This window comes from Gracilinanus agilis, chromosome 4 (genome assembly GCF_016433145.1).
Source record: "Gracilinanus agilis isolate LMUSP501 chromosome 4, AgileGrace, whole genome shotgun sequence".
NCBI classification, from domain to species: Eukaryota; Metazoa; Chordata; class Mammalia; order Didelphimorphia; family Didelphidae; genus Gracilinanus; species Gracilinanus agilis.
In genome coordinates this window covers 422,857,781-422,875,941 of record NC_058133.1, presented here as the reverse complement: position 1 = coordinate 422,875,941, position 18,161 = coordinate 422,857,781, and the positions used below count along the sequence as shown (strand labels likewise).

Genomic DNA, 18,161 nt, shown 5'->3' with positions numbered 1-18,161 from the left:
GCCCCCGCCCCCGCCCTCCCTCCAGCCAGCCCGGGGCCCCTGGGATCCGTGGAGCTGCAGCTGCGAGGGGGAGAGGCGCACTAGCGCACTGACTGCGGGCGAGGCAGGCGGGACGAAGCAGCCCAAGGCTGAGCTTGCACTCGGGTAGGACTGCAGCTACGTTCTGCTCCCGGGTAGCCACCGTGGCGGGTGGCGGGTGGTAGGGTGGGATGGAACCGGGGAAGCGAGTCTGGATCTTGCCCGGCGCTTGGGCACTCTCTTGGGGAAGGTGCTGGCAACAGGTGCTGCTTGGAATTGGGAGCTACCCTCTGGGAGAGGAATGGATGGGACTTGAGAGGGCATGTGGGGAGGCAACTTCTGCAAAAGTAACCCCCGGAGGAACCTGCTGGAGAACGCCGCCTTCCTCCCTGCCCTAAATGCGCGGGAGCCGCTGCCAGGTCCTCCGGAACCCCCAGCTGCCTTAACAGCCCAGCTTCCCCAGGGTGATAAGGGAATCCCCACTTAATTGACTTATTTCTAAACTTTCCCAGCCCCTTGCCCCCAGCCCCGGCCTGCGAACCAGGGGGTCTTTTAAGTATGGACCGCGCGGGGTTACCGAACAAAGTCCAGCCGCGTGCCTTTAGCACGGAAAGTTCTTACATATATAGTCGCCACCTTCTGTTTGACCTAAATAAATTACAGGTTACATGGGATTTTTTTTTTGTATTGCTGCCTTCTCTCAATGCCAATTTTACCACCACTCCCTTTTGAAAAAAGTAAACCATAGAAAAATGTTAACATTTATTTATCTTAATATTATTTAAAATTTTATTTATGTTTTCCCTCCTCTACTTCCTTCCCCCAGCAGCCTGGCTTAACTACCTTTTGGCCTTCCATGCCAGGGCGTCTATCTGTCTGCCCGGTCTTCTTCCTGTCCTCCCCCACCCATTTTACCTTCCTAGAAGTCTTTCTGTCTCAAAAAATAGTTTCTTAAAGGATTCGTCGTGATTTCAGCCTTAGGGCAAACGGTAGTTGGTCGAAGTGAAACTAACCAAGAAAGTGACTAAGCTGCCCTGGAAGCTAAAGAAATACTTTTATAAAATCCTTCCTGTTCTCCCTTCTATCCCCTCATCGCTTCCTGGGCTTGGTTTTTTGCCTCCAGACTTGGGTCCCTGTTTTGGGGAACTTTGATAAAGAAGCGAGACTTCACCTGTCCTTGCCTTTATCCAGGGTCCATAGAGAAAGCCGTTTTGGCAGTGTTGCCCTAGAGCCAGACAAAGAGCGGGCAACAGTTTGGCACACCACCTGATTATTTTCTATCTCAACCCCTTCCTTCTCTTTCCTCCTTGATTCAGTGATTCTTCCCATGGTTCAGGGGAGATTGTCAGATGGTGCATTTGGTTTTATGGGTGTGGTTGAGTAAATGACCTTCCCTGGTGAAGGCTGGGCTTTTCCTCTCCTCCTGGGTGAGGCATTTAAAAAAAAAAAAAAACCACCAAAACGGTAGAGTTCCTCCATAATTACTGGACCTGTGACTCATCCTCAGTTCCCCTGTTGGGCCTGTTTTTAAAAAACCCCAGCAGTCTTGGGGAAGACTTCAGATCCGTGTGGTTAGCCTGTGGGAGATAGAAGGCCTTCTTTCCTTTGTAAACGAGGACTTTCTTTTACTTTAGGGAAAGAAGAGAGCTCTTTGCATGAAAGCTTTGTTTGGAGGGGAATTGAGGAACACTTCAGAAACCGAAAATGCCGAAACCAGTAAGTATCCCAGTTTTACCATTTCACAGGATATTTGCCTTGGATGTCCAACAGGTTTTATGTTGGAAACTTTGTGATTTTACTATCTTTTTTTTAAAATGAAAGTGACCTTGAATGAAGGGCTTAGAGAGTGGTGCTTGTCAGGATTTTTTTTTAAGGGGGAAAGTAAAAAGACACAGAACCTTCCTTCTTCCCTCCCCTCTTCTCTTTCTATTTATGTATTGATTCTGAGAAACGTCTAGGAACCAGGATTATGATGTTTCTCCTATTTTAACTCTCCGCGAGTTTACCAGTCCTCAGTGAAGCTTCTCTTTTTAAGCACAATGTAGAACTGGTTTATTAGTCAGAAACCTCTTTTGGACTGTTCCTTTGGCATCTGCATTTTAAAAGTTGCGTTCCTGGGCTCAAAAGCCTCTCCTCTAAGTGTTTTTGTGTGTGTGTGGGGGGGGGGGGTTGTAAATTGAATATGATTTGCTGAGGGAGAAGGGATTCAAAGTAACTAGAAAAAGGAGACCACCTGGGGTTTTTCAGGAGTCTGAAACTCTATTAAACTTCTTTCTTTTTGCAATTTAAAAGGATACCTTGAAACGAAAACTTTCTCATACTGCTTGCTATATATCTCCAGGCCATTTGACATGCCCCTTGACAAAGCCATAGTAAAGAAGCCGACTGAATTGATGGATCTAGCAGGATTTCCATCTCTATAGCAGTTTAGTAATGGACTTGAATGACCAATGGAGGCAATACTCCAATGGGGTGGGGGTACTCTTTAAGATTCTGGTGTGTATGATGGGATGTATATGAGTTGTCAAAAAAATACTTTTGCAGCACAGTGATTGTATTGACCTCAAATATTTTGAGATCTCTCTTACTCCCTTTGTCTGAGAAAGCTGCCTTGTCCTGGTTTTCCTGCAAAGTATTGGAATGGTTCGCTCTGTGTCTGACATGTTGCTTCTTAGCAGTTTCTGTGCCTTATGGTGCTTTGCCACAAGGGGGTGGTTTAATCAGTAGTCTGAACTATTCTAGAACATGGGAGACCAAATCATGATTTCCCCCCAAAGTGTTTGGAAAGAGCAACATTTTTTTAATGGATAAATTAGTTCACTTTTGAAGCACAATGGAGAAACTGCTTTTTTAGTTGTTTGTTTGGTGCCATATGAGATATATGAGGATTTAAGCATTCATTTTAAAAACTTTTTTTAAAAGTTAGAGCTACTTTTAGGGTTGACATTTTATTATTTCTCTGGAAAGTCATGAAAGAAACATGGATATAGCTAACAATGTTCAGTTCACAGGAGCATTGTTCAAACTAGACAGGACCTTAAAAGTCACCAATTCCAACTCACACTGGGGTAGCATAGTGGCAAGAGTGCTAGATGTATTTTGAGAAAGACCTAAGTTCTAATACAACCTCAAAACTTAGCCTTATTGGCTTGAGCAAGTCACTTAACCTTTGTTTGCCTCAGTTTCCTCAGTTGTAAAATGAGGATAATAATAGCATCCTATCTTGCTTCCCCAGTGATTTTTGGAGGTACCCTATGAGATGATGTTTGTTAAAACTATTTAGTACAATGCCTACATATATAACACTATTATATATCTCTAGTCTATTTAAATCTCTATAAATCTCTTGTCTATTTAAAAAACAAACCAAGTGGTTTTTTATCTTTCATTTCTGATGGCCAATATCAATCACTTCACTTATATTGCCCTGGAACAGTTATTTCTCCTCGGACTTAGTAGTGTCAGAAAGCCTACTCTGATATAATTCCCTACTGAGAACACATATGGGAAAACATTGTGTAAAGGGATAGATCAGGGGAGGTGATTATACTTGTAAAATAAAAGACTTTTTTCTTTGGGGTGTCATACTTGGGGGGGGGGATCACTGAGAGAACAAGGTGGGAAAGGGTGGAGCCATTGGAACAGGGCAGAAATTCTAGCAAAACTCTGTAGTACATATAAAGGAAGGCAGTTCTTTTCCAAACACTGTTCATTTCCCCATTTTTCCCTGTAATGGCATTTACTTTTTCCCCCCTTGACAGGTATAGGTCTATTTCAGTTTTCTTTATGCAGGGGATCCTCAACCTTTTTTTGGTCTGGGATTTGGTCAGTCTGGAGAATGAAGCCTCCGGACCCCATCTTTGAATAATATTTAAAAATATATAGGATTATAAAGGAAGCCAATTATATTGAAATGCAGTCATTATATTATTTACTGAATTATAGATGGCTGCAAATCTCTCTTGGATTGGTAGCACTGGACATTCTGCTGGTGGTAAGGAGGTCCTTTGCATTTAGTCTCTGTTCTCCCTCTCATCCCCACCCAACACACGCATACAGACACACACTTAAACTTATTTTAGAACCTTGTCATATTAACAAAAAACCTTTGAAGGCCTCAAGTTAGGAACTCTTGCCTTAGAGGTTGCTTTTAACAAAGCTTACTAAAGGATCATTTTTTTCCCCTGAAAACAAAACAGTTTCACCAGTTTTGTTGCCTACTTCAAAAAAAAAAAAAAGAAATGATTTATTTATGCTTGAAAAAATAGATGTTGCTTCCCAATGATTTCTCCCCACCTCCATAGAATTTATCTTTGGTACCAATCAATGGAAGTGTAGTCACTCATAACAAGTCAACATTGGCCATGTGTGACAATTTATGCCACATTCCATACAGACAGCTCACCATGGATTGAAGACCATTCTTCTGACAAAGGGCTATGTTAATTTTTGTACACTGAGAACCAAAGAAACCCCATCATTCTGTGGATTGTACTATCATAAGAGGTTTTTTTCCCTCTTTTGAGGCTGGCATTACTAATACTCATATCTTTATAGTTTTTGGTCAGAAGTATTTGGTCTGAAGGTGACTGATATAGACCACCTATTTTGTGCATGCATCCACTTATATAGTAAAGAAAAATTAGTCTCGAAGTTTTTCCTTTGGTAAATAGAGATTGATGATTTTTAGTATATATTTGGATCTGTATTGCAGTCTATAAAACACCCACATTATTGAGTGACTTTGATTTGAACCACTTTCATAGATCACCTGAAAGACTTAGAATCCTTAGTGGCTTATGGAAGACCTTGCTTTATCAAATCTATAATCAATGCCTAATAAAATGTTAAAGTGGAAGTTCAGTGTCTTCTATCAAGTGGTCTATATACAAGCTTTAAGCAAAGGACGATCATTTCTATTCGAATTAGGATTTATTTGCTGGCTATGAATTTTTGTTTTACTATCATGTGCTTATGATATTGATAGAATGCAGACCCAAGCAGAGAAAATAAATTTTCATATAAGAATAAATACATTTGAATGATTTAGGCCTGAACTGTCAACTTGACCTTATAATTGTTCCCTTTCAACTTAACAAGCGAAGTATGTTTAATTGTTGTGCCTAAACCATATCCACTACACTTATATTCGTTATTTGAACAATTGACATATATATGTGTGTATATATTTTTTTTATTTGTTTCCTGACCAACACCCATCTCCTGAAAGCATCAGACTCTATTTTAAAGAGAATGGAAGCTAAATCAATTAGGATCCAAAGGACCTTGATGCCATTCCAGACAGATGTGTATTATTTATATTGAAATTAATATCTAGGAGCCACAGAAATGGCTAAATGCATTGCCACAGAATTAATGGAACAAGTTAGGGAAAGCTTTTAATCACCCATCGTAACTTTTCTGAGCTTCAGTAATATACTTTGAATATACTAATTGCTGTTTGTTCCTCTGTGATCAAGGGTAGCTCAAAACTGCCTTATTTTTATAAACACAATTTCTTTACCGCCTTCCAGGTTAGGATGACCTATTTTCCCCCTTATTCTCTGTTGAAAGGGTCATATACTTATAAGACATTGTAGGCTCCAAATAACAACTATTATAGCCAACCTCTGAAACTGTGTTGTGAAAGAACAGAAAAGGGTATTGTCTTCATTGCTAGAAGATTTAAGAGGCTAAAGGTTTTTTTCTCTCTAAATAGTCCAGGTAAGAAAATCTTAAAGTGAATTATCTCTGAAAGGCATAAACAGATGGCTGCTTCACTTTTCTGTTTTGTAGTGTTGTACTTGCTTTGCAAGTTTCTATCCAACATCAGTTTCTTTTTAAGTAATGACAGAATTCACCATATCATTGAAATTCAAAGCTTAGAAGATTATTGAATCCAGCTCATTCATTTTTGCAAATGAGGCCCAAGAGAGAAAAACATCATTTATCCAAGGTCACATAGCAAGCTTTTGGTAAAACTGAACCTAAAATTGAAGTCATTTGATTCCTTAACTCCTAACCTCTGGTTATACTTCATCAGATTTTAATCGGATACCAAGTATTAGTTAGACATTAGAAGCTAAGCAATTTGAATACTTTGTTTCTCTAGTAATGGCTGGATAGTTCTGACAGGCCCTCCCCCCCATAATGATGATTATGATAATAAAATATATATGTGTTTACTTATGGCTAATTAGAAGCTTAATAGTTATGTCAATTGATATCTTTTTTAGAATTCCTTCTCCTAAATTATTTTTGAAGAAATGTAGGATTTATTTCCCTAATACTGGGTGGGGAGTGAAAGGGCCAAAAGTGTAACCCTTTGGTGATAGGATTAATAAAGTATTGACCATTATTCACACTAGAATCAGCCTGGGCTTGGGAAGACATTTAAATCCACCCTGTGACTCCAGATTCATAACTCTGAATGACAGTGCTAAGAATAATCTATCAACTGAATTATAGATGGTTGCAGATCTCTTTTGGGTCCTGATGCTCAGAAGAAGAAAACTGGAAATCCCATATGAGACATAGGAAAGATATAATCTTAAAATCTTTCTCTTTCATAACTTTCCTTCCCCATTTTTACCTCCTCCTTTCATTGGACAATCTGCTGTTGGAGAAGGGGTCCTTGACATGTAGTTTCCAGTTTTCCCTGATCCCCAAACTCCTATACCACCACCACAAGCCCTCAATCCACACACACCTACACACAAGTACTTATTTTAGGACTTAAACTTATTTTAGAACTTTGATTTATAAGAAAAAACTTGACAAAACAAATGGATACAATGATTACATTTTGTAGCCTCTGAAGGATAAGCATCTATATCTATCTACCACCTCTCTCCAGTGGGTGGTAGAGAAGCATTTTATCACCAATTTTCTTGGAACCAAGATTTGATACTACCATGTATTGTCTGAATTTTTGGTCTTTTGATATTTTCATTTATGTTATCAGAGCCATTGATGTACCTTGTCCTTCTAGTTCTGCTTTTTTTGCTTTCAGTTCTTGCAAGTGTTTTCATATTTATCATTTCTTGTGGTATAATAATATTCCCTTACATTCATTTACCATCGTTTGGCCATTCTCCAATCCATGGGCATCCAATCTTATTTTTGTTTGCTAAATTCATTTTAACTTAGTTGTAACTGAGAACTTTACTGCTCCAAATATTTTGTTACCTATGCAACCTTCCTTTTATGTCATTTACCGCCCTGGGATGTAAACCTGGTAGTGAGATCACTGCACTAACAGGTATGAACGACTATAATCTCTTATAGTAACCAAGCTGAATAGCCCTCAAGTATGAGAATAGACTCTTGAACCTTTATCAGATTCTAGGACTGTTCCAAAAATATCCATTCATGAGAAGTGAACTTATGGACCGTGGAGTACCTTTATACTCACTATCTTGAAGCCAAAGGACAGATTGAAATGTCATGAATATTATTATTATTGGTATTTGGACATATACCTAAAGGGAGTGTGGAAGTCAAGGAGGATAGAAGAATAGATTTTGTACCAGAACAAGACCAGTTAAGGTGCAGGATAGTATGCTCTGGTTTGAACTTCTCTCTCTAGAGAATCAGTGGCAGTTCTTAAGTCCTGGTGCTCATTCAGAAACACGAGGCATAGAAAAGAGATCATCTTATAATGTTTCTCTTTCATAACTTTCCTTCCCCTGTTCCCTTTCTTTCATCCTTTCTTCCTCCTCCTTTAAGCCTCTTTTACTTTTTGCCCTAGATATATTTACGTGGATGTTTAATTACATAGTACAGTGAAATCTGGAAACTTTCAAATCCAGTTCATAAACTAAATACAGTACTCTCCTAAAATTGAATTTCTTTATTTTCTTTACCTGGCCTGTCAGTCAGTCAAGTATTTATTAAATGCCCACTGTATAAGCCAGGTACTAGACTAAACACTGGGAATACAAAAAGAGGTAGGAGACAGTTCTCTGCCCTCAAGTACTTCACTATCTAATGGGGGAAGACCACAAGTAAAATAAATATGCACAATATTTATTTAATAAATAGGAATAGGATAAATAGGAAATAATTAAGGGAAGGGGGGCTCTAGAATTAGGAGGAATTAGAGAAAAGATAGGATTTTAGTTAGGACATAAAGGAAGCCAGGAAAGACAGTAGGAGAAGATGAGAAAGGAGAGTGTTCCAGGGATTGGGGTTCCCTTTTCTACTTGTTTATAATCATTAAGCTCATTTCCGCCTTTACCACATACATATTAAGTAGAGAGGAAATTAACTGAAGAGCAATGACTGCTTTTTATAATTATTAGAATGTAGTCTACTTTAGGCAGGGGCTTTGATTTTTATATTTATACCTCCAATGCCTGGCACTTAGGTGCTTAATAGAAATGCTTTTTGATTGCTTATTGTATCTATCTATGTAGATATCAACTGTCTGCTTATTTCAAGGGAAATTATATTCCAAACTTTTTTGGGCATTGTGTTCTCCAACCTCAAATTCAGAAAATTTCCATAGAAATTTGAATCAAGAATCTGAAAATAACATTTTGACCTCTGCACATTTAAATACCCTTCTCAAAATCTACATGTAAAGGTTGATTTAATATTAAGAATGATTTAATAATTGATAAGTAATCATTTACTTTTTTAAGATGCAGAAAAACTTTGACATTTTTTATCCATTTAATGGAGAGGAGTATTTCTTAACTACTTTTAGCTACCAGTCTCCAAGTCATCTTTGTTCTGAACGTGGTCTCTGGTTCAAAAAAAAAAACCTAATTGGCCTCTTATGGATTTTTAAAAAGCATTTTAGAGTAAAGGGATGCTAATATGGAATAACTTGAGACTGAAATCTGTAGTTGGAGATTATGAAACCTCAATACTTTACCCTTCATGAATATAAAATAAAATCCTGAAAGGTTTTAAAAATTGGGCTTGAATTATTGTCATGCTGCATTTTGTTGGAAATATATTTCATTTTTCTGGCAGTGTAAAACAGGCTCCAAAAACTTTGTATATGCATAGTTCCTTAGTTCCTTTGAGCATTGAAGTGCCTGAGATTCATTGGAATCAAGGGGAAATTTTTTCCATTTCAGGATATGTTGAATGTTCTTCTTTACTCTGTAAATTTGGTCATTGTTACATCATTACCTCTCATCTCTCATTATCTCACTCCCCACTATGGGGAACTTGGTGACCACATTGCAGAATATTATGAAAAATTCAATTTCCTAAGAGCATGAAGCACATTACATTCTAGAAGTCTGTTTGAAAGATGTTGTCACTTCCAAGGAACTTTACAAGTTATTGGAGAAGTGAATCTTTTAAAAACCAGTGCCATTTTTACATTACAAAGTTAATTTCTAAATATATCTAGCCTCCATCCCCTCCCCAGGAAGCTATACTAATAACAAAGATGGAAAAAGGAAAGAGAACCATCAGCAGAGTCCTAGGAGAGAATTGGTCTATGGGCTGGTCTTTATTACAGTTGATATTTATAACCAGCTAGTGTGTCCTTTGGTTTCCAATAAGAATTAATAATTTATATAGGATCAGTGAAAACAGACTTTACCATTGATATAGTCCATCTAAACCAGTGGTTCCCAAGCTTTTTTGGCCTACCGCCCCCTTTCCAGAAAAAATATTACTTAGCCCCCTGGAAATTAATTTCTTCAAAATTTTAATAGCAATTAATAGGAAAGATAAATGCACCTGTGGCCATCACTGCAGCACCCACCAGGGGGCGGTGGCACCCACTTTGGGAATCACTGATCTAAAACTTATCAAAAGCAATACCATTCTCCCCTTTCCATTTTGAATAACATTGTTTTATTGAAGCAAATAGGGATGGGATAGGAGGTGGATTGCTTGGTGCCATGGGGATTTTTGCTTTTTGCATGGCCCTACATATTTTTTAAAAATGGATGCTTTTCTGTGCTGAAGTAAACCACCTATTCTAGGAGGTTCTTTACTTCTCAAAGCTCAGAGGAGGCAGAAACTATCTGATTAATATTTGAGTTAGGTTCCCAGCAGTTGTTGCTGCCTCAGGTGATCTAAATATCTGGCTTTACCATTTAAGATAAGGAGCCTCCTAAAACGTTTTTGCCTTTTAACAACAAAGGAAGACTAAAGTTGTTTTAATTTAATTTAACTTTTTTTCCTTCAGAGAATATCAGTCAAAAGTTTCAGTTATCTGTTAAATAATTTTTTACCTAGTCTTGTGGTTTTGTTTTTGTTTTGTTTTGTTTTTCACTAGAAAATTCTTCCCCTTCAACTGTATAAAATCCTAGGTTATGGAATGAAAGAGATCAAGGTCATCAAGTCCAACCCTTTTTTTTTTTTTTTTAACTCATAAGAACATTCTCCAATTTTTATCAATTTTTTGAGAATCTAATTTTAACTTGCTTTTTAAAAAAAGAACTAAGTACATTGAGTTTTTCCAATCTTTTATTTTATAAATTTATGAGCATAGCTCCAAGATAGGCTCTCAGTTTCAACTTCCTCGGCCAAGAGAAAAGCTTTAAAAAAAATTCTATACTTGAAGTTCACACCATCTTTGCCCTCTCCTATTCTAGAGATAACCATTCTTTCTTCTATTCTCCATACTCCTAGGTTGAGAATTTGTTCCTCTTCATTTTATAGTTGAAGAAATAGAAGCCCGGAGAGTACCTTGCTTTTGAGGTCATACAGGTAGCAAAATGACTGCGGTAGGATTTGAACCCAAGGTTTTGGAATCTCAATCCAGTATTTTTTCCACAGACTCCACACTGTAACTATTGTATGATTAGCTAAATGAAGTAATTCTAGAAGTCATGAAGCCTTGCTCTGCGGAACAATGTTTCCTGAACTGATTTGACTGCAAAGCACTTTGGGACTTGAAATACAGCGATGGAATTTAGACATAAATGTTGGTCTGAGAATATGGAATGAACATCTCAGACATTCCAGAGGAGCTAGAGAAATTTTGGGGGAAAGATAGAGGAAATTAAAACCATTTTTGCAACCCTTCTCTCTCCCCTAATTCCCTCATGATTTGTCCCCCACCTTTTACTCTCCATCCATTCATGCTCTCTTCCCTTTTTGCCCTCTCCCTTCCTCTGTTCCCTATTCTCTCTCCCTTCTCTCTTCTCCTTTCCCCAAGTTAAATGCTCTTATACATTGCAGAACCATGCTAGCCTTTTTAGGGGAAAAAAGGGGAAATCCACCAACTCACATTTAAATTTTGATGTACCATATGGCTTATTTATTACCTAATTACTTATTACTTCAAAAATTTATTTGTTTGTTTTTTCTTCTTTGAAACTTGATCCATTGGAAAAAGCACTAGACTTGAAATAGCAAGAACAGGAACTTAGTAGATAGAGAGCCAGACCTGGAGGCAAGAAGGTTCTGGGTTTGAATCTTGTCTCAGATACTTTACCTGTGTGGTTTAGGCCAAGTCACTTAACCCCAGTAGCTTAGCCCTTACCACTATTCTGCCTTAGAATTTATATTTAGGATCAACTTTAAGATAGAAGGTAAGTACTTTGAAAGAGATGTCATTTAAACACCCTAGCCTTCAGTGTCCTCGCCTGAATGGGATGGGGGTGAGATAAGCAGGAGTCGGAGTCAGATTTTTTAAGGTGCTATTCAGTACTTAGATTCTGTGTTTGCATTTTTGTACTGATGTGATTTCATTTTTTATTCTGTTGAATTCATCAAACATTTATTAATATTTTTTTAAAAAGAATGAATTTCTCCTTTTAATTTGCCAAAATAATTTTCAGTACAATTTCTCATCTTCTAAGATGTCAGAAATTCTCTTCAGTTTGGGAAAGGAAGAGATTAGGCCTAGAGTGGAGTGAGAGAAAAGGGAAAGACAAAAAGAGGAATATAAGGAATAATTGAGCAGTGGTAGAAAAAAGTAGAGAGATAAAGAGGGAGAATAGGACTACTGGGAGAAAATAGATGCAGTAAAGGAGAATTCAGTAATTCCTTGTTGCCCTTCAGATAAAGTAGAAACTCCCTGTTTGGCATTCAAAGCCTTTCACAGTTTTGCTCCTGCCTGTCTTTCCAGGCTGATTATATCTTATTCCTCTTCATTTGTCTTTGCTCAGATCAGACTGACCTAATGGGCTTTTCCCTCTAGACCTTCCAGATCCCACTTCAGTGCCTAGTGTTTCCTTAACTGTAAAATGGGGATAATTATTGCACCTACTTTTCGGGGTTGTCGTGAGGATCACATGGGATTTGTAAAGTGCTTAGCACAGTGCCTGACACGTAAATATTTAATAAATGCTTTCGTCTTGCTTGATGGATTATCCCAAAAGAAGACAGGTAGGAACTGAGTGGAAGTAATGAATTGGAGTTTTTGTCGGGAAACTGTAGGGATAAGGAGGGAAGGTGAAAGGGAAGGACAGGAGAGAAAAATAGGAAAGATTAGTAAAGTGGAGAGAAGTGAAATGAGGACATGAGAAGATAAATAAGAGAGAAACTGTGGAGGGAACCAGGAGGGCACATGTGAATAAATGTGATTGACAGTAATAGAAGGGTAGTAATAAAAGCCCTAGACTGAAACCCAGCTCTGCCATTACTCTGCAACTTGTTTGACTTTGGACAAAGCCATTCAGCTTCTGGGTCTCAGTTCTTTTATGTTCAAAATTAAGAGGTTGGGCTCCATGATTTCCAAAGAACCTTCCAATTTTAAAATGCTTTGCTGTAATTCTGTGATGCTGAGTGATTTAGTAATTTGATAAATTGGAGAGGAGTAGATGAATGAGAATAATTCACAGAAAAAGAAGGAAAATTAGAGTTTTAAGTAGGAGGAAAGGACAAGTTAAAAAGATGAACAAATTCTCAACCTAGGAGTATGGAGAATAGGAGAAAGAATTGTTATCTCTAGAATAGGAGAGGGCAGAGATGGTGAACTTCAAGTATAGATTTTTTTTAAGCTTTTCTTTTGGCAGAGAGAATTGGAACTAAGAGCCTATCTTGGAGTTATCTTCATAAATTTAAAAAATAAAAGATTGGAAAAACTTGATGTACTTAGTTCTTTTTTTTTTAAAGCAAGTTAAAATTGGCTTACTCTATTGATTCTCAAAAAAATTGATAAAAATAAGATTGGAGAATGTTCTTTATGAGTTTAAAAAAAAAGGAAAAGTCAAACTTCATATCCTTACCTTGGTTAAGTTAAATTAAAACACACACAATTTCTATAAACTACACTTTTCCTCTGACCTTTGCCTAATTGTTGATTCATATAGGTACTGTCTTGGTATCGTGATTGCTATATTTCAGACCTTATAAAAAAATTTTCCTTTCCTACAAAGAGGTCTTGGTATTATAATTTCTTATCATTAATTTATTATAATTTATTATAAGATGACATTTCTGCCTACAGTTCTGTCTCTGACCAAACAGTCTGACACTATCTTATTAAGAGGAAGCGCCTACAAATGCTTCTGGCTTTTCTCAGTATTCATTCATTCATTCAGAACAAAGGATCTTTTGTGATGCAGTGTTGCTTGCTAATCCCAGTCCTTTGCAGGGGCACCACTTTTATAAATTTTGTCATTCAGGAGCTGTGGGAAGGGGAAATTTTGTTGGTGCTAAGATAATATTTCAAATAAAATTTGAGTGGGGACTCCTTGATAGAGATGGTTTTCGTATCTTTAGCCCCATTTGCTAAGATATTGTATGATGACAGACATCTGGCATATGTTAAAAGAAAGCAATTTGTACCTTTGCAACATATGAGTAATTTACTTGTAAGATCGTCTCAGGTTTTATACCATTTACGTGAAATTAAACATTTGGCCTATTGTATAATCTATGTATAGATATATAGCATATTAAATTCCGGATCTTGGATGGTTTATAGTCTAATTGGAGGGAGGAGGTGATAATTGTGGATAATGAGGGAAGAGAAAGAGAAGGGGGAAAAAATCTCTTTGTTGTATTATGTAGGAGGTGGTGCGAATGATCTTAAAAATGTATATTTCTGCTTACGTATATACCAATATATGTGACAGTGTGAGAGGTTAGGATAAACTGCTAGCTTCTGACTCAAAAGACCTGGCCTCAAGTTCTGTCCCTATCACTTTGGGTCCATAGTCCTAGGCAAGTTATTTAACTCTTAATGCCCCAAGCCTTTATTTCCTCAAAGTTTCCATTTCTTGTGTCATCTTATTATCTGTTACCCCAGCCTGGACCAATCATCTGCAATGGAACTTTCCTTGAGGGCAATTGACTGGGGGTGTATGGACTTACCCGACTATCTAGCCTGACCCTAGATCCTATTGGCAAACCAATGGCACACATGCCAGAGCTAGCCTTAGGAACTGCTCCCTTCCCCCCTCTATGCACCCCTGAGGACATTTCTCTCATTATCCCCACCTCTGCCCAGCAGCCAGGTGATAGTGCTTCCCCCCCTCCCATCTGGAGGGATTGGAATGGGGCTTATGTGTGGTGAGGGTTGCAGCTTGGGCACTGGTCTCTAAAAGGTTTGCCATCACTGCCCTAGACTGTACCTGTTCAAAGGTTTGTATCTATATCTTTTATCCATCCCAAATGGCTATCTTGGGATCTCTTGCTCTTGACACAGTCATCCAATCAATACTATTCTTGCTTTTGTAAAGAGCCGTGGTTACCCTCTGGTTCTTCTTGACATTTCTGGGTATTCTCCAAACAAAAACTCTGTTCCTGGATCATCATTGCCCTATGTGTGCAATCTCCCTTTTAGGATACAAACTCTTTGAGGTCAGGGACTATCCAGTTTTCATGTATCTATTTCCTACCTACCACAGTGCCCAGTACAAAATTTAATAAAAAGTTTTTCATTTACTCATTTCACCAGGGAAATCACAGTTTCAGACCCTTCCCAAGAAACTTCCTCAACAAGCTGTTTGAGGGGATGAAAAAGAGTTAAAAGCTAGGAGAGTAGCTTTGTATGTGCTTCTGAAACCAGACATGTTTGGGGTAGAAAGCAGTTTGTGGTTAGTGTTATTCGTCAGGCCATTTGCCACTAACTTGTTTCTTAGAGATCTCATGATTTGGGGAAATTCATATTTAGACAGCTTACAGACTTATTTTGTCCTTTATTACACCATCACCTAGTAACAAAAGCCAGATTTAAGTTTCTTATAAATTATGCCTAAGGAGGAAATTCAAATTTATTCTTTGAGGGTTTATGAAGTTTTATTTTTTTGTTTTTTAAGAAAAAATTATTTAATACTATTCTTACCTCTAGTCCTTTTAAATCTGTTTATAGTCATACCACTCCACATACTCTTTTCTTTTTTTCTTTTTTTTTAATAATCCATGCCTTCCATCTTAGAATCAATACTAAGTGTCATTTCCAAGGGAAAAGGGCAATAAAGGACTAGGCAGTTGGAGTTAAGTGCACCATAGTTAAGACTCACATAGCTAGGAAGTAGCTGAGATCCAATTTGAACCCAGGACCTCCTGTTCCTAGATCTGCCTCTATTCACTGAGCCACCTACCTATCCTGATACTCTTTTTTTTTTTTTTTTTTAAATAATTTGTTTTTTCTCTGACCTCATCTGGAGATTTTGGCTACTGTATAGGAAAGCAATGAAAAGAGCAATTATACTTCAAATGAATTTAAAGTCTAAAGACTTGGGTTCAAATCCTGACTGTCACCATCTTTTTGACTTTGGGCAAGTCATTCCACAGTTCACAATTCCCACACCCTTCAGTTATTTGACTTTATAGTGGTGGTGTTGTATAAATTGTTCTCTTGGGTCTGTTCACTTTACTCTGAATCAGTTTGTCTTCCCTGTTTCTCGGAAACCATTCCTTTCATAATTTCTTATGGCACAATAGTATTTCATTTGTTTAGCCATTCTCAATTGGTGAGCACCTCCTTAGTTTCCAATGTTTTTTCTATTGTAGAAAGAGCTGTTATAAATATTTTTGTGCATGTAAGTCCTTTTCCTTTTTAAAAAATTTTTTTATTACTTTGCGCTATGTCTGGATCAAAAGGTACACTTTTTGAGCATAGTTCCAAATTGCTTTCCAGAATGGCTGACCAATTTTATCACTATCTATAGTACACCAGTGTGCCTATTCCCCCTCTCCCAACAATTGTCATTCTTTTTTTTGGTCAACTTTGTCAGTCTGAAGGGTCTAAAGTAGAAACTCAAGAGTCATCTTTCTCTCCTCTCTCTCCACATATGTGTGGGTTTATATGCATATAAACACACACATATTTAATATAAAGTTAAAGAACATATATGCAAACATATGTTCTTTTAACTTTTCTGGGTCTTATTTTCCTCACTTACAAAAAAGAGGGGCTAAAACCAATGACTTAAGATCCCAGGATCCTAAATAAAAAGCAAAACAAAATAAAAAAAACTCAACCACCATTTGGGTTCATTGACTCTCAGTTGTTGACTTTCTGGATGTTCTCATAGGCTGGTTGTACCTCCTAGTAGATGACAAATGTCTTCAGTCTACAGGGACTGTAGTTTCTACCACTTTTGTGTTTGCACACCCTAAGAGAAGAAAAATATAGGGTTATTTTCTTTTATGATTCCTCTTATGTTCTTTATATTTCTTTATATAATTATTATTTATGTGTATTTTTATGATTTTATATTTATAATATAAATGTGTATACTCTTCTTATAAATTTATTTCCATCAAAGCTAGAAAATGATTGTTTTTTGTGAGAGTTTAGCATGTTTAAACTGGCTTTCACTTTTATCTTTAAATAGAAAACCAGAGTTTCAGCAGAGAGACAAAGCTTTAAAAGATGCTGAATATCCCATAAAAGGTTGCACTAAATCTGGCCTCTGATACTTCCTACCTGAATGACCCAGGGAACGTCTCTTAATTCTGACTGCCTAGCCGTTGCCACACTTCTTTCTGTCTTAGAATTAATACTAATTAATACTAAGACAGAAGGTTAGAGTTATTAAAAAGTTGCAGCACTGCCGTTTATAAAAATGCCTTCAGTTTGATATCATATCACTAGCCTTTTCAGGGAGTAGGGGTATGGTGAGAGGGAGGGAGAGAATTTGGGACTCAAAATTTTATAAAAATGAATATTAAAAAAAGTTTTACATGCATTTGAGAAATACTTAATGAAATAGAAATATATTTCAAAAATGGACTTGGCACAGTAAACTAGTATGCATATTCATAGCATAGAACTTTGGTCTGCTTTTGGCTTAAGAATTTTTATGAGTTAATTTTTAGTATTTGATTAATCCATCCACATTTGAGGGATGTCCTGCTTGTATTTTTGTGGGGAGTTGGGGGAGGATTTTCTTGGTGTGGGAAAAGGGGAAGAATATCCACTTTTTAAATGATTAAATTTTAAAAGTCTCTGGTACTCTATAAAGGAAATTAGCAAATCTGAGCAGTAAAAGACTGGTCTAGGCAGAGAAGATCATGGTGCCAGGAAGAAACTAGAATGTGCTCTCTGCTTGCCAAATCACTAAGTGCTTTACTGGGAATCAATCAGTCAGTCCTCAAGAATCTATTAAGCACTTACCCCAGGGGCTGATCTGAGGAGGCTGAAACATGCTCAAGCATCCCTCCAGGCAAGGAAGTTTTAGGGGCTTTTTCTATCTTTGAAATTTGTCCTTAGTTTCAGTTATTCTTATGGTTCCCTGCTCTAGTCTATCTTGGGTATTATAACAATGTACTTGGGGCCCTATTTATGTGGATCAGAGATTGTGGGCAGGTTTGACATCCTTCGTTGCTATGTACTTTTCTACCTTTTCTTCCCTTCCTCATCTGGGAGAATCTCCAATTTATAATGTATTGACTTGCAGATTTTGTCTTATCATTCCCTGGTCAACTCTGTGACCTCCAGGGTGAGCATTAGCTCCCCCCCCCTTTTTTTTTTAATCAAAAGTTAGAAGTGAACATTCTTTAGAAGTGACAAAACCTTTACAAATATCAATTATAAATAATTCTCCTGGTTCTGTTTATTTCACTTAGAATCAGTTTGTACAAGTCTTTCTAGATTTCTCTGCTACCAAATAACTATTTTAAAAAAATCTTTTCCTAGCTGTTGATTCAATCATAAACATTTATTAAGTACTTGCTGTGTTCAAGCACTGTGCTAAATTTCTTGAAGGGGAATGAAAGAAAACTAGTTAACGTATTAACTTCTTCAAAAAATTTGGCCATAATAT

General features: G+C 37.3%; 1 protein-coding gene across 1 annotated transcript in view; it reads left to right on the top strand.

Moving 5' to 3' along the window:
* Positions 1-62: 62 nt before the first annotated feature.
* Positions 63-18,161, top strand: part of EZR (ezrin) — a 71,042-nt gene continuing 52,943 nt past the window's right edge. The window contains exons 1-2 of the mRNA XM_044671788.1: positions 63-144; positions 1,653-1,734. Coding sequence (XP_044527723.1) covers positions 1,723-1,734 — 12 coding nt within the window. The 5' untranslated portion in view covers positions 63-144; positions 1,653-1,722. The remainder of the gene's footprint in view (positions 145-1,652; positions 1,735-18,161) is intronic.